At 38.4% G+C, this 14,246-nt stretch overlaps 1 protein-coding gene across 1 annotated transcript in view; it reads left to right on the top strand.

The window, feature by feature from the left end:
* Positions 1-14,246, top strand: part of ENAH (ENAH actin regulator) — a gene marked incomplete at its 5' end in the record, with an annotated part of 152,320 nt that overhangs the window by 112,954 nt on the left and 25,120 nt on the right. Inside the window, 1 exon segment of the mRNA XM_082865237.1 lies at positions 667-751. Within this exon segment, the coding sequence (XP_082721363.1) occupies positions 667-751 (85 nt within the window).

Here is a 14,246-nt window from a genome sequence, read left to right as displayed (position 1 = left end):
TTTTTGTTTTGTTTTGTTTTTACCCCAAATGAAAAGTTACTATAATTACCTGTGTTACATCAGAAATTCAGAGAAGTAGGTTAATTATATATGGAAGTTTAGCAAATGTTTGTTTTCACCAGTGCTGGAAGTGCCAGGCCGTTAAATAAGAATGGCAACTTAAAGTGGGCAAATTTGATACATGCATTAGCATACATCAGTCTGGTGAAAAGGTTCTCATGCTCTCTCTCCTGTTTTCATTTCCAGTGTTCTATTTAGGTGAGTTTTTCAATTCTGATTTTTCATTTAAGTTCTCCCTCTCCACTTCATGAATAAGTACCCCAAAGAGAATGTCTCATTGTCTTACAAGCGTCAAGCTTAGGCGCCTATTCAGATGCTCATTGAACACTTGTTTCACTCAAGCTCTTCATATATAAATGTTTATTTTTCTTTTATTGTTGATGTTTTCCATTTGTTTCAAGTAAGCCTTCTGGAGATAATGACAGTATTATGTTGCAGTCTTTCATTTGCTGTGTGTTATATGAAGCTTATATTTTATTTTGCTAAACAAAAAGAAGATACATTTGTAAATATGTTATGGTTTTATGTTATTCTCATGATTTTATCTCCTCTATCCAGTGCAGTATAAAGATAATGTTCATCTATAATGTTTCCCTCCCTTTTTAGGGCCGACATTGCCTAGACAAAATTCACAACTACCTGCCCAAGTTCAGAATGGCCCATCACAAGAAGAATTGGAAATTCAAAGAAGGTAAATTCACGAGTTATTTGCACCTTTTCTTTCTACTACAGAAGACCAATCTGTGAACATCTGATATTGAAGGTAGATTATGTCTCATCAGCCATTTGGAAGTCTGAACTTTTATTGTTACATTAAGTTTTAGAATCGCTGTTAATAATCAAGCAGATTCTTAATAGGCTGGACAAAAGATGTTATAAAATTTCATATATGCTTTTTTGGTAAAAATCATACTCATGAATTTAAAATATTTTAAATACTCTTAACAGCATATAAAATGTGTTTACACTTCAAGCAGTCTTATTTTTATAGCAGTTATAAATTAATCTGATCATTATGCCTGTCACATGACTGGAAAGTTGAAATAGTGTTGGCTCTTTGTACAAGGCATTGAATATTGAACAGGAATAGTAATGGAATACAGAATCATTCTGTTTATGATTAAACTGTGATTGAATGAAATCAATAACGTCTTCATTATTTCAGTGCAGTTTAGAAATACATTTGAAATTATAATACGGCCTCATTTAGGGGTAGTTTTTTCTGAATTAACCCAGAGTCTCTAAATTAGAGACTACTTTATAACAAAATAGCTTTGTAAAATCCAGTCACATTCAGTAACTAAAATTGAGCTAGTCAAACCAGGTGCCCCATTTTCAACAAATTGAAACTTTTTAGAGATGTTGATACTGCTTTTTGTTACTAGAAGGGCACCCTGTTTTGTTCTGGGGAATTGATAACCATCTTACAGATGGAATTTTCCAGTTGAGAGGCATTTGCTCCACAGCAAGCCAGCAGTTTTTCTTGTCACTTTTGATATGGCCTCATATTTGAAATGTTCTCCATATTCTTTATGTTGTCTTAATATATGTGTCATGTTTCCCTGACAGACAGTCAGAGGAATTTCTTGCTGTGGTTCTGTGTTGTTGCTTTGCTGTGTAACTACTTAGCTCTGGAAGAGCGCCCTCCAGGATCTCTTAAAGTGAATTTCGTTTTTGCCACAGTCTATATGTTTAGTTAGATCACTCTGGAACTAGCCTCCAAATTTGGTGAAACTTTTTCTGCTCTTTAGAGTGATGCTGTAACAGATATAAATAAAATTAAGTTTCTATAGAAATAAGGGAAGTTTAAGGAATATATTCATTTATTTCAGTTCCATATTGAAAATTTTAAACATACTAGAATAATTCCAAGAGTTAGAAATTGTATGCTGTCTCTCACACACCAAACGGAAAAGTAATTCATAAAAAATGATCATAGTTTTATTGAGAGTAACACATTTGTAGAAAACGAGGAAGAACCAGGAGAAAATCCTGAACATAATAGATCATCTCTGGTAATACAGAGTAGGCAAGCAAGTAATCCCAGACACAGTTGCTGGAGTCCAGGGCAGCACAGAATACAAACAGAAGTCTTCTGCTGGTACTGCTGCCTTGTCAAGGGTCACAGGTGGGTCATCTGCTTCACAGAGGGTTGTCAAGAACTTGCAGCATGCAGTTTTAGTTGAAAACGAGTATTGAGTGAACTTTTAGTAATTGTCATGAGAACGCCATGCCCTCATGTACGTTCTTTCTCATTTCAAAGCGTTCATCTGGACTTGAGGTTTTTCTCTTTGTATGTAAGTAGATACTTAAGGGTTTGAAAATTGAAGGTGTTTATATTACTTATTTGTTTAGTTGAAGACTTTAACTCAGTCATTTTGAAGAGTGGAATCCGAATTTCTGAAAAATTGGTATGAATTTTAAATTATTTTCTGTCCATAGTCACGCACAGACTCTTCTTTCTTCTTCCACTTGACACCAACCAATTTCCTTCTCTCTCATTATTAATTTCATCTCCATTCCTTTTCTTTACTTTTCACCCCATTTCCTTTTTTTATGTTCTTTTTTTGTTGTTGTTTTGTGGGGTTTTTTGGCTGCCTTAGTCTTCGTTGCTGCACGCGGGCTTTCTCTAGTAGTGTCGAATGGGGGCTCCTCTTCCTTGCGGTGCGCGGGCTTCTCATTGTGGTGGCTTCTCTTGTTGCGGAGCACGGGCTCTAGGCACGTGGGCTTCAGTAGTTGTGGCATGCAGGCTCAGCAGTTGTGGCTCGCGGTCTCTAGAGCGCAGGCTCAGCAGTTGTGGCTCGCGGTCTCTAGAGCGCAGGCTCAGTAGTTGTGGCACATGGGCTTAGTTGCTTCACAGCATGTGGGATCTTCCCAGGCCAGGGCTCAAACCCTTGTCCCCTGCATTGGCAGGGGGATTCTTAACCACTGTGCCACCAGGGAAGTCCCACCCCATTTCCATTTTAATCTCATGAAATCTGCTTTGTGTTCACAAATCTACTGGATGTGCTGCTACCATCATTGACTTATTCTCGTTTAAATGTCTTCTCTTGGTCTACGTATTCCACTTCTCTCTCTTCCTTTTGATGCTTTAGAGTATCTTTTTTGCTAACTCTTCTCCTTTTCTGTACCTCTTCCTTTTCTTATATAAGGCTTTACACTTAGCTATCTCTTTATTTCTGCACACAGTATAACCTTTGAAAAGTTGATGATTTGGTTGGATCTTATAGTTTTCTTTTAACTTCTGTGCTGATGGCTTCAAAATCTACAGCTCCTGATTATCCAATGGAGAGCCAGACCCATATTTCCAGATAAATGGAGTAGTGTCATGGGTCCTTTTGAGAATTTGGTAGAAGTAGTGAACTACTGTCCTCTTCCATCCAGTCCCCCCACCCCACCCAACCTAACCCTTCAGATATGTGCATGTGATTTTGCACATGTGCACACATGTGTGCCCTTACATGGTCCAGAGGATTACAGACCCCCTTAATTCCAACAGTGGATCCTCAATGAGAATTCCTATTTTAGAGCTCATCCATTTTGGTATCCTACTGATGCCTCAGTTTAAACCCTTATGATTTCATTTTTAATGTACATTCCTTCTTCTCTCTAATATTTCTCCCAAAATTTCAGCTTAGAAAGTCTATAATTATCTTCATTCAAAATATCTATTCAAGTACATTTTGTTATTTCTTTCTCTAAAAGCCTGTTGGATTTACTGTCCTGACATTCTCATTACTAATAGCTTTCTCCAGTATTTATTTGCTTGTATACTGCTATAGTTTTCTGACTTGCTAGTTTTTCTGTCTTTAAGCTAGATCCCTTTCACTTATTCCTACTTTATTACTGCTAGATTCTTTTTTCTTAAACTTTTTTGCACAGTGCAGGAGGGTCTAAAAGGGGGGGAGGGTGATCTGCACACTTGTGCCCTCCCCTCATATTAATCATGAGACTTAATCACTTTTAACCATTTCTACTTTTAGTACTTTTGATGAGTTCTTCTATAGTAATATATAATGTGTTTATATTTCTGTTTCTTGATTAGTCACATTACAGATAGTACTTATTGACTCTACACTATGAAAAAATGAATTCTTCACTTCTCCTGCCAATCATGAGTAGTTATTGTTTTTAGTTCTTCTAATAACCTTAGTATCTCTTAACTCTTCACTCTGTAAGAGGAATGCAGTAGTTCTGTGCATCTCCCTATCCCCTTTCTTCCATTCTACCACCTAGTTTTGATAGACACATCATTTTTTTAATTTTATTTTTTTGTTTTTTTATTTCCATGGTTTATACATTTTCAGTCTTTCTATTACTGCCATTAAATCTTTGTCTTTATGTTAGTAGGTGAGCTTTTTTCCCCCTTCCTAGAATCCTTTTAAACTTCCTTACTAACCATGGTAGTCTGAGTTTTCACAAAGATGTGATTTGTTTTTGGTTTTGGGGTCCCTCCCCGATTTATTAAGCTCAGTACTTAATGGACTGTTTCCATTTGAAGACTTATCCACAACTCCTAGATTTTTTAAAATTTTATTTCTTTAGCCATTTACTTCTCTGTTTTGTTCTCTTTTGGGGGAGCTCCTACTGATCAAATGCTGGGCCTCCTGGGTTATTTCCTTATGATGCTTATCTTTTCTCATTTTCTGCCTCTGTTTCTGTGTTCTGTATTCTTGATGATATTTTTAACCATATGTTCTAGGCCAGCGTTACCTCGTAGAAATATAAGCTACATAGTTAATTAAAATTTTTCTAGTAGCCATACTAGCAAAAGTAAAAAGAAACAGGTGAAATTAATTTTAATAACATAAAATACGTTGTTAAATAAAATATTTAACCCATTATAACGGAAATGTTATCATTTCAAAAAGAAATCAGTATAGAAATTAAGGTATTTTACATTCTGTTTGTCGTACTGAGTCTTCCAAGTTCAGTATGTGTTTCTTACACTTACAGCACGTTTCTGTTCAGGCTGCCCACAGTATGAGTGCTCGAGAGCCACATGTGGCTCATGACCACCTAACTGGACAGCACAGTAGTTGATCTCCTATAATTTAATTTTATTCTCCAAGAGCCTTTTGCGGAGCAGAGGCGGGGGGAGCGATTATTCCTTTTGCAAAACAGCCTGTCCTAAATTCATGATTGTATCTTAAGTCCCTCTTGTTTCTCATCCTTTGTTTGAATGATCTCCTTCCTATAGAGTAGTATTGTTTGCCTTATTGGTTTTACCCAAATATCTGGTAATCTTTAGTGGTCTCTTTATTTCTAAAAAAAGAATCAGTCTGAATGACGTCAGTACTTGGCTTGGGTTTCCTGTTCCATTATGAGGTTTGGGTGTCTATGGACAGCATTCTTCCCTGACCGAGGGCTGCCAAGGGGGTCTGTGCAAGTGGCCAAGCAGACAGACTGACAGGCTCTCCTTTGGGGTACAAGAGGGGGGAGCCAGCAGGCCTCAGCCCCATGAAGCTGAGCCACCTCTAGTTCCACCAGACACACTAGCTCATCTGAGGCAGCTTCTTCACTTGGTTTAGAGGACAGTCTTCTGTGATAAATGCCATTCCATGCATTGAGCTGAGGTTGGGGAACAGAGGGATGACTGGAGCATTTTCTTCAGACAGTGTGTGTGTTTATTAATCAGCTTGATTTCGGTTGTACTGCCCATTCCCATTCTTTCTACCTGCTGATCTCAAGTTAGGTCTTTCCCAGATTCTTCTCGCGTCTGCTTCAGCCATTCTGAGTCTGTGTTCGGGACCCTGGATGCCTCCACTCTTCAGTTACGTTCGAGGCTTAGTGCTTTGTTCTGAGTGCTTACAGTATATCAGGGTGGTGGGTGGCGGACAGAAAGCCTCAACCTAATCAGAGAATAGAGTGAACATGACACAGTGTAGCAGAAGATGGTAAGTGCTATGGGAGGAAAATAGAGCCAAGTGAAGGGAGTATATGTTGCAGAGGGCCAAGGGGAAATGGTTACAACTTTAAATAGGTTGGTCAGAGTAGATCTTATGGAAATGAAAGGAAGGAGTTAGCCGAGTGGATGTCTGGGTGAGTGCATTACAGCAGGGGGAGCAGTCTGTGCAGAGCCTTAAGGCAGGATTGTGCTCGTGTACAGGGAGGAACGAGGAGGCATGGAGGCTGGAGCAGAGAGAACAGGAGCAGAAAAGGAGAGTAGTGGAGGAGTCGTGTCATGCAGGACATTGCAGGCAATTATAAAGAATTTAGCTTTGGGGCTTCCCTGGTGGCGCAGTGGTTGAGAGTCCGCCTGCCAATGCAGGGGACACGGGTTCGTGCCCCGATCCGGGAGGATCCCACATGCCGCAGAGCAGCTGGGCCCGTGAGCCATGGCTGCTGAGCCTGCACGTCCGGAGCCTGTGCTCCGCAACGGGAGAGGCCACAACGGTGAGAGACCCACGTACCGCAAAAAAAAAAAAAAAAATTAGCTTTTTTCTGAGAGAAATGAGGGCCCATTGGATGATTTTGATAGGAACGATCTGGCTTAACATTTTAACAGAATTAGTTTGCCTGCTTTGTTGAGACCAGGCTATAGAGAAACACAAATGAAAGCAGGTACAGGGTTGTGATAGCAGCCTAGCAAGAAAACTAGTTAAGAGGCTATTGCGGTAAACTAGGCAGGAAATAATGATGGCTTTCCCCAGGCAGTGGAAGCGGTGCGAAGGCAGATCCTTACATTTCCTGGTGGATTGTATGTGGGGTGTGAGAGAAGGGGAGGAGTTGTGGTTTTTAACGGGAGCTGTGGGGAGGATGGAATTACCATTAACTGAGACGACTGTGAGTGGCAGGTTTTGTGGGGAGAGGTCAGATGAATTTTGAAGATGTTAAGCTGAAATGCTCATTGGACATTCAAGTAGAGATGCTGACTACTAGGCAGTTGGATGTACTAGTACATAGGAACTGGGAGAGAATTCTAGACATGTAACTCCTCCCTAACCCTTTTTGTCTTCCAGAAATTTGATGATACATTTGGTCTACTAAAGACCACTCAGCTCAATTGTCTACTTTGTAGTGGGTTTATTTATACACACTTTTATTTTTCTGGAATTCCAGTAGAATCTTGGAGCGGGGGAAGATAGTTTGACTGCTCAAATGTACCAACTTGAGTAAGAGGAGTCCAGGAGCTCATGTCACTTCCCGGCTCGCAGTACGGGTGGCCAGCTCTCCTCGTATCCAGTTTAATTCTTTGGCCTGACACTTAAGAGCCCACCCCACGATCTCTTTCCTCCCTTAAGACTGTCTGTACACCATACTTGGGTTCTCCCTCTGTGCTTCTCTGTAGCATTTACCCCTCTGTCCTGCCCTTCTCGTCCTTTCTGTCTTGTCCTTTTCTGTAGACTGTTTTCCAGGTATATTAATGGTTTTCGTTTCTGAACTCCTGTAACTTAACCACATGCTTTTTTATTGTTTGTTGTTTGCTTTACATATGAGTCTTGTCTCCACAGTGAACATTGTAGGCTACTTGAGAGTAGGGACCTGAATAAACTTTTGAATAAAAGGCCAAGAAGTTCAGTGGTACTGAATTCATTTATATGTAGGTGTTGGGGCATAACAGGCAGACAGTATGAGTTCATAAGGTTGTTGGGACCATTAAATAAGATAATACGCACTCTTTTCATGCTGCCTGGGCTTTTCTGTCTGTGCTGTTTGGGAGACGGTGGGAGCCGTTCCTGAGGAGATGCTCTTTGAGCTGTGCCTTGAAGGGGAAGTGAACTAGGAGTTTCCAATCATAGAATGGAAAAGCATTCTAGGCGGAAAGAGTCTATGTGTAAGAGCCAAGGGAGTGCACACCACCTGTGTGACGTGAGTACTACCCCTCTTCCTCCGCTCCAGGACTGATGGTGCTATTAAATTAATACATAAAGGGCCTTTATGCCATGCTAAGACATTGCTTTTTAATATTCTTTCCTTGTTTGTCATATAATAAGAAGGCATCTTGCTTTGTAAAACTTCAGTATTTTCAAGTTATAAGAAAAGTATATGCCATTTTCTTTTGACCTACATGCCAAACAATCTGTTTTTGCTTATGGTTGAAAGATACTTGGGAAAAGGTACTACAAAACCTAAAAATATCTGCTAAATTTTATATACACAGTGCTGCTCTTCACTTTATCTCAGCCAGCAGCTGTGCATGGCTGGATCTCGTTTTGTAGATTAAAAAACACAGTGGCAGAGGGATGTACAGCACACTCTAGTGAGACGTTTGGTTCCCAACAGAAATTATATTTTCAAATTTTATTTTGGGTAGTTATTTATATAAAAATAAATTTTCTTGTGCTTGATTTTATTTTCAGAGGCATGATAAAATACCCTTGGGACAACTTTTATTTCATAAGTTGAAAAAAGTAACTTTATCCTGTTACTTTGGCTATTTAACTGGATGTTTATACGCCGTTACTGGAAAATGTAGTAGAAGAGAATATTAATTTGCATCATAACATTCACCTGCAATTTTAGTAGTTATATTTTCAGTATCAAGTTCATATTATAATAAACGTCACATTTTTGTTACTACTCTTAGGTAAGCTGTTAGTGGGTATCAGTACTTGATTTTTGAAGACTGGTACATGATTCGTGTTTGGTGAGCTAATAATAATGGATGGGTTAGGAGGAAAATGATGTGAGTAGTGTGCTCCTTGGGTATGTGTGTGCATGTGTATGTGTGGTGTGCGTAACAAACTTAATAGGGTTTTTGCTCAGAACCATAAATTATAAATGGATTCTTTTAATGAATAGCTAAAAATTCTTATTCTTCAAGTTATTTTTCTTGGCTTCTGACTGTTACAGAAAGGAAATGAGTTGCTTAAAGAAAAGTTTAACGACGTATTTAGAATCTGGTTTTGTTTGGGACCATCCATTGCACTTTGAGGAACAGCAGTTGCACTTTAGGGACATCAGTTGTACAATGTAAAGACAAGAAATGGCCGTGTACTTTCTGGTTTCTAAAATTTTATTGATGAGGTGTTACGGATTGAATAATGTGTCCCAAGAAAGATACTTGAAGAAGTCCTGGGACTTCCCTGGTGGTCCACTGGCTAAGACTCCACACTCCCAATGCAGGGGGCATGGGTTTGATCCCTTGTCGGAGAACTAAGGTCCCGCATGCCGCATGGCACAGCCAAAGGAAAAAAAAAGAAAAGAAAGATATATTCTAATCTCCACTACCTCAAAATGTAACCTTTTGGAAATAGAGTTGTTAGTTAAGATGAGGTCATACTGGAGTGAGATGGACCCCTTTATCCAACACGACTGATGTCCTTATAAGAAGAGGAGAAAGTTACCGAAGCAAGATGGCCGTGTGAAGACACAGAGACACAGAGAGAACACCATGTAAAGATGGAGGCAGAGGTTATGGTGATGCTTCTGCAAGCCAAGGAATTCCAAGAATTACCAGCCTTCCTGCGAAGGAAGAGCAAGGCATGGAACAGATTCTTCCTTAGAGCCTAACTTAGAGGGAACCAACACTGCCAACACCTTGATTTCAGATTTGTCACCTCCCATACTGAGAGAATAAATGTCCGTTGTTTTAAGCCACCTAGTGTATGGTTCTTTATTATGGCGACCACAAAAACTAATACAGGTGGTAACTAGCTTAGTAGACCAGCAAAAGCTAAAGTAAGCCAGGACAGAGAAGAGAAGGGTTGAGTTGCTGTGGTGCCTCTCAGTGGCAAGGCGTTTCATCATGCTACACGTAGGAGGGTTAGGTAAGTCTTTATAAGGAGGGTTTAGCTACCCAGATTTTCCCCACAACATCCAAACAGGAGACTAGAGATTTATTATCTTCTAGAGATGCTCTAGACCAGTGCTGTTCAATGGAAATGTAATGCAAACTACATGTCATTTTAAAGTCTTCTAGTGACCACATTTTTGAAAGTTTTAAAGAAACCAGTGAGATTAATTTTATTAGTATATTTAACCCTATACATCTAAAATATTATTTCAATAATTATTATTTTATTTTTATTATTTATTATTTTATTATTTATTATTTTATTTTATTATATTATTTCAATTGATGAAAATTTTAGAGGTGTTTTTACACTCTTTTTTTTCATACTAGGTATGAAAAATCTGGTATGTGTTCCAAAATCTGGTATGTGGTTTTATATTAAAAGCATATCCCAATTCAAACTAGGAGCATTTGAAGTGCTCAGTTTGCAACATACAGCTAATAGCTACCGTTTTGAACAGCATCGCAGTGTAGGCTAGGAGTTGGCAAACTATAGCTCGCTGGCCAAGTCCAGCCCTGTAGGCTGTTTTTGCATAGCTGAGAGCTAAGGAGGGCTTGTACATTTTTGCAGAGTTGTTTTTTTAAAAAGGAAGAAAAAAGAATGTGGACAGAGATACTCTCTGGCCCTTTTCAGCAGGTTGGCTGGCTCCTGGTAAAGCCTGAGGTATAGGAGGCACAGCTGTGAAGGTGTGGGTGAGAGGCCATACTGAAGAGAGATGAGTGAAAGTCAGCCAACTTGGTCTCTTTCCTTTGCTCAGCTCCCAGTCATTGGCAGCCAGACCTGTAGAACTCAGGTAAGGAACTTGAAGAGTCCTCCTCCGGAAACTTGGCTCGGCCAAGAGAAAAGAAAACATATTGACACCCAAGGTCCCTCCCATTGAAGCTCATTTATTTAAGGGCTTCTGATCAGCTTTAGTACCACTTACGAACATGAATGGACAGCCAAGGATCATCATGCCTTTAAGGACAATTTGTATAACATGAAGACAGATCAAAACAAACAGAAAAAATTGAAATTGGAGGAAACACGTAATAACAGGGAACAGAAGAAAACCTAAAAAATGATATAATAGCTTCAGAGAACTAAGAATATATTTTATTCATAAAGCAAGTGTTTGTAGTTATTTAAAAAGAATCAGAGTGTAAGAAAATGTACTTAGAATTTTTTTTTAAAGCATTAATTTTAATACTGGGAGGTTTGAGAAATAAGGTTGAGGAAATTGCCCTGAAAATAGCTGTAAAAGATAGAGATAGTACCTGAGAAAAAAAATAAAAGAAGATCAGATTAGGAGGTCCAACATCTAACTATGAGGAATTTTAGGGGGACAGAACAAAAATGTGAGGAAATGGAATCTGCAAATAAATAAGAAAATTTCCTGGAACTCAGTGGCTTGATTGTGGTCAGGGGTGCCGACTTTTTCTGAAAAGGGCCAGACGGTAAAGGTCTTAGACTTTGTGGGCCACGAGGTCTCTGTGACATTTGTTCAGCTCTTCCTTTGTAGCTTTGCCATAGACAATGCGGAAATGATGGGTGTGGCCAGATTTGGGCCATGGACTGTAGTTTGCCAGGTCCCCTGGTCCAGATTGAAAAGATTCACCAAGTGTCCAGCCCAGTAAGTAGGAAAACATAAAAAGACCTACCACCAAGGCATATCACTGGGATTTTAGGATATTAGAAGATTTTAAAAGTGGGGGGAGCTTCAAATTCCTGAGAAGTTACTTCCAATCTAAAATTTCCTCCTCCGCACAGTTTCCTAGGAAGCTACTGGAAGATGTATTCTATTAAAATGAGAGAGAGTAAACCAAGAATGATGATACCATGGGAGGAGCCAGGAAACAAGGAATCCAGTGTAGGAAAGAGATAAGGGAATTCCCGGCTTGACTAAGGCAAAAGCAAAACCTAGGGACCCAGCAGGTCTGAAAGTTATACAAGGGGAATAATAATCCCAGCACGGAAGCGGGGAGTTGGAGTGTTGAAAGTGTATAGCCCTACAGTTAACCTTCAGAGGCAGGATGGACCAAAAGTTTCTGGGGGGAAAGAAAAACAATAAGCAAACAAAAAATAGATCACCTGATATACTTGACCCTATTGAGAGGGGTTACAGTTCTGATGGAGAGTTAGGGGTCGGTATAGAGAAAAAGAATCAAATGTAAAAGGTAGCCATTTGTAACCCCAGGGTTAAGAAAGGGATTGTTCTGGAAAGTAAATATTGTCAGCCGTGAGTAAGTTAGATGGATGCTGATGTATCCAAAGTACTGTCATGATTTTATTGGGAGAATGAAGAAGTAAAGATTTTAGGGTGTTAGAGGGTAGAAGAATTAAGTCATTTGTGTAGTATGAAGTCAGTAGATAACTTCTGAATCTGAAAGACTAAGAAGTATTGGTTCTAAACAGATTAATGTATTTAGTTAGAAACGTGAGATAAGTATCAAAGTGTTGAAAGTAGTTGCTTCTGGGGAAAGAAATCAGAAGTGGTAAGGGTTGAGAAGAGGATTAGTGTTTTGTTATAAACTTTGTAACACTCTTTGACCTTTTAAACTATGTATGTATTTTACAAGTTTAAATTTTAATGAGGATAAAATTGAGTTGATAAAACAAATGTTTACTTTAAATGTTAAATCTCATTAGTCCAATACTTTTACTGTAGTAACACGATGATAGTGTAGTTTAGTTTTCTATTCATATGTTGTGTAGCATTTGTTAATATCAGTTTTTGGTTCTTACTCATATTAATTTGGCCTCCTTGGCTGACTGTGATGAAAAAACATATTCTAAGAAACATGAGTCAGTCCTGTGTCAGTCTCAACATGGAACTTAATGTAGTTAATATCTATAAATAGTTTGCAAATCACCACTATTGCCTGAAAGTTATAAAAGGGGAATAATAACCCTAGCACCGAAGCAGGGAGTTGGAACAATGAGAATGTACAGCCCTACGATTAGCCTTCAGAGGCAGGATGGACCAAGAGTTGACCGCCTTCTCTTGTAAGTATTGTCTCTTGCCTCAGGAGCTTTGTAATATTAAAACTTAATTATCTTGTTTAGTTTTATCCATTTTTCGTTTGTTTGCTGATAGAGAAGTGAAATGCCCACATTTTATTTATGCAGTTTTATTTTCTGACAGATGTCGGTAGCATTAGTGTTACTAAATGTTATCAGCCCGGAACATTTTTCCTAATCTGCCCTCCTACTTCATTATGTCAAATGTAAATCACTCTTCATTTACCTAACACTATTTTTTTGTTATACATAAGGATGAATGAAATGTGTTTCAAATTTTTGTTATACAGGTTTTGCTTGCTTTAAGAAAAGTAAGCCTTTGAGTTAAGATAAACTAAATATGTGTTCAAATATATAAAAAAGCTATTAATCTCGTTGGCTGGTGCTTCGTGCATCTCTTTGCATTTGGGGGATAGCTCTTTTGGGTGAGAAATTCAATAGGTATTTTGGTGGTGGGAAGAATTTTTCCTGATATTTTTTAAATGCTCTTGGTTGCTATGATATTAGTCATTTGCACTATATTGTTTTCTGAAAAAATATGTTTTCTCAGAAGGTTTCAAATTATTGTAAAATGCATATCCTAACTTAAAAGAAAAATTAGTCTTCCAGAATTTTTCCATAATTCAGAATTAGGGCCCTTGTACTTTGAAAAAATCTTCAGATGAAAACAGTCATTTGTAGACAGAACTCTAGTCATGTGCATTTCCAGTATGTGAGTTGGCAGTGGTGTTCTAAGAAAAGCAGAATTTATACATTTGGAAACTGTCCCCCTAAAAAGATATACAGATGTCTTGCTTTAGAAGTCAAAACATGAAAGTCAGAAGATTTATATATACCATCCAATTTAGGTGGAATTATTCATTCCACTAAAGATTTGTAAGCCTGAGATTTTCTGTTTGACACACAACTTTGGGAAATATGTTTAGATGTGCTTCTTTTTAGTAAACAGGCTAAAAATTAGATAGAGGCTTTGAACAGTTTCCTTTCTTGCATCTTTCTTACTTTCAAATCAAGAAAATACAGTCATCAGACTCTCCTACAGCTGTATGAACTGCCTACTTCAATCATCTATCAGTGAACTTGGGAGATCTCTCTGGCACTGTGCTCTTTCCCTACATCAGTAGATACTCTTTTATTTATAGACTGAAAACCCAGAATATTATGACGTGTGGAACAATCTTTTAAGTCAGGACACCCTAGTTGTAAATGCCGTTATTTAATAATTCTTTCAGATTCACTTTACTCGTACCTGGCCTTCTACTTGTGCTTTAAACTTACTTTTTGTGTTAAAAGCAATATATGGTCTAGAGAAGCAGCCATTAACTTGGGGGTAAAAAAACGAAGAACTTACAGTACTGTGTGGTTCAGCTGTGAACAGTGTTTACATTATCATGTTAATAATGTAAACTCTGAATATTGATTTAACCAGAAATCAGTATTCTCCCA

This window comes from Leucopleurus acutus (assembly GCF_964270905.1).
Source record: "Leucopleurus acutus genome assembly, chromosome: 2".
NCBI lineage: Eukaryota > Metazoa > Chordata > Mammalia > Artiodactyla > Delphinidae > Leucopleurus > Leucopleurus acutus.
This window is presented reverse-complemented; position numbering and strand designations above follow the sequence as displayed.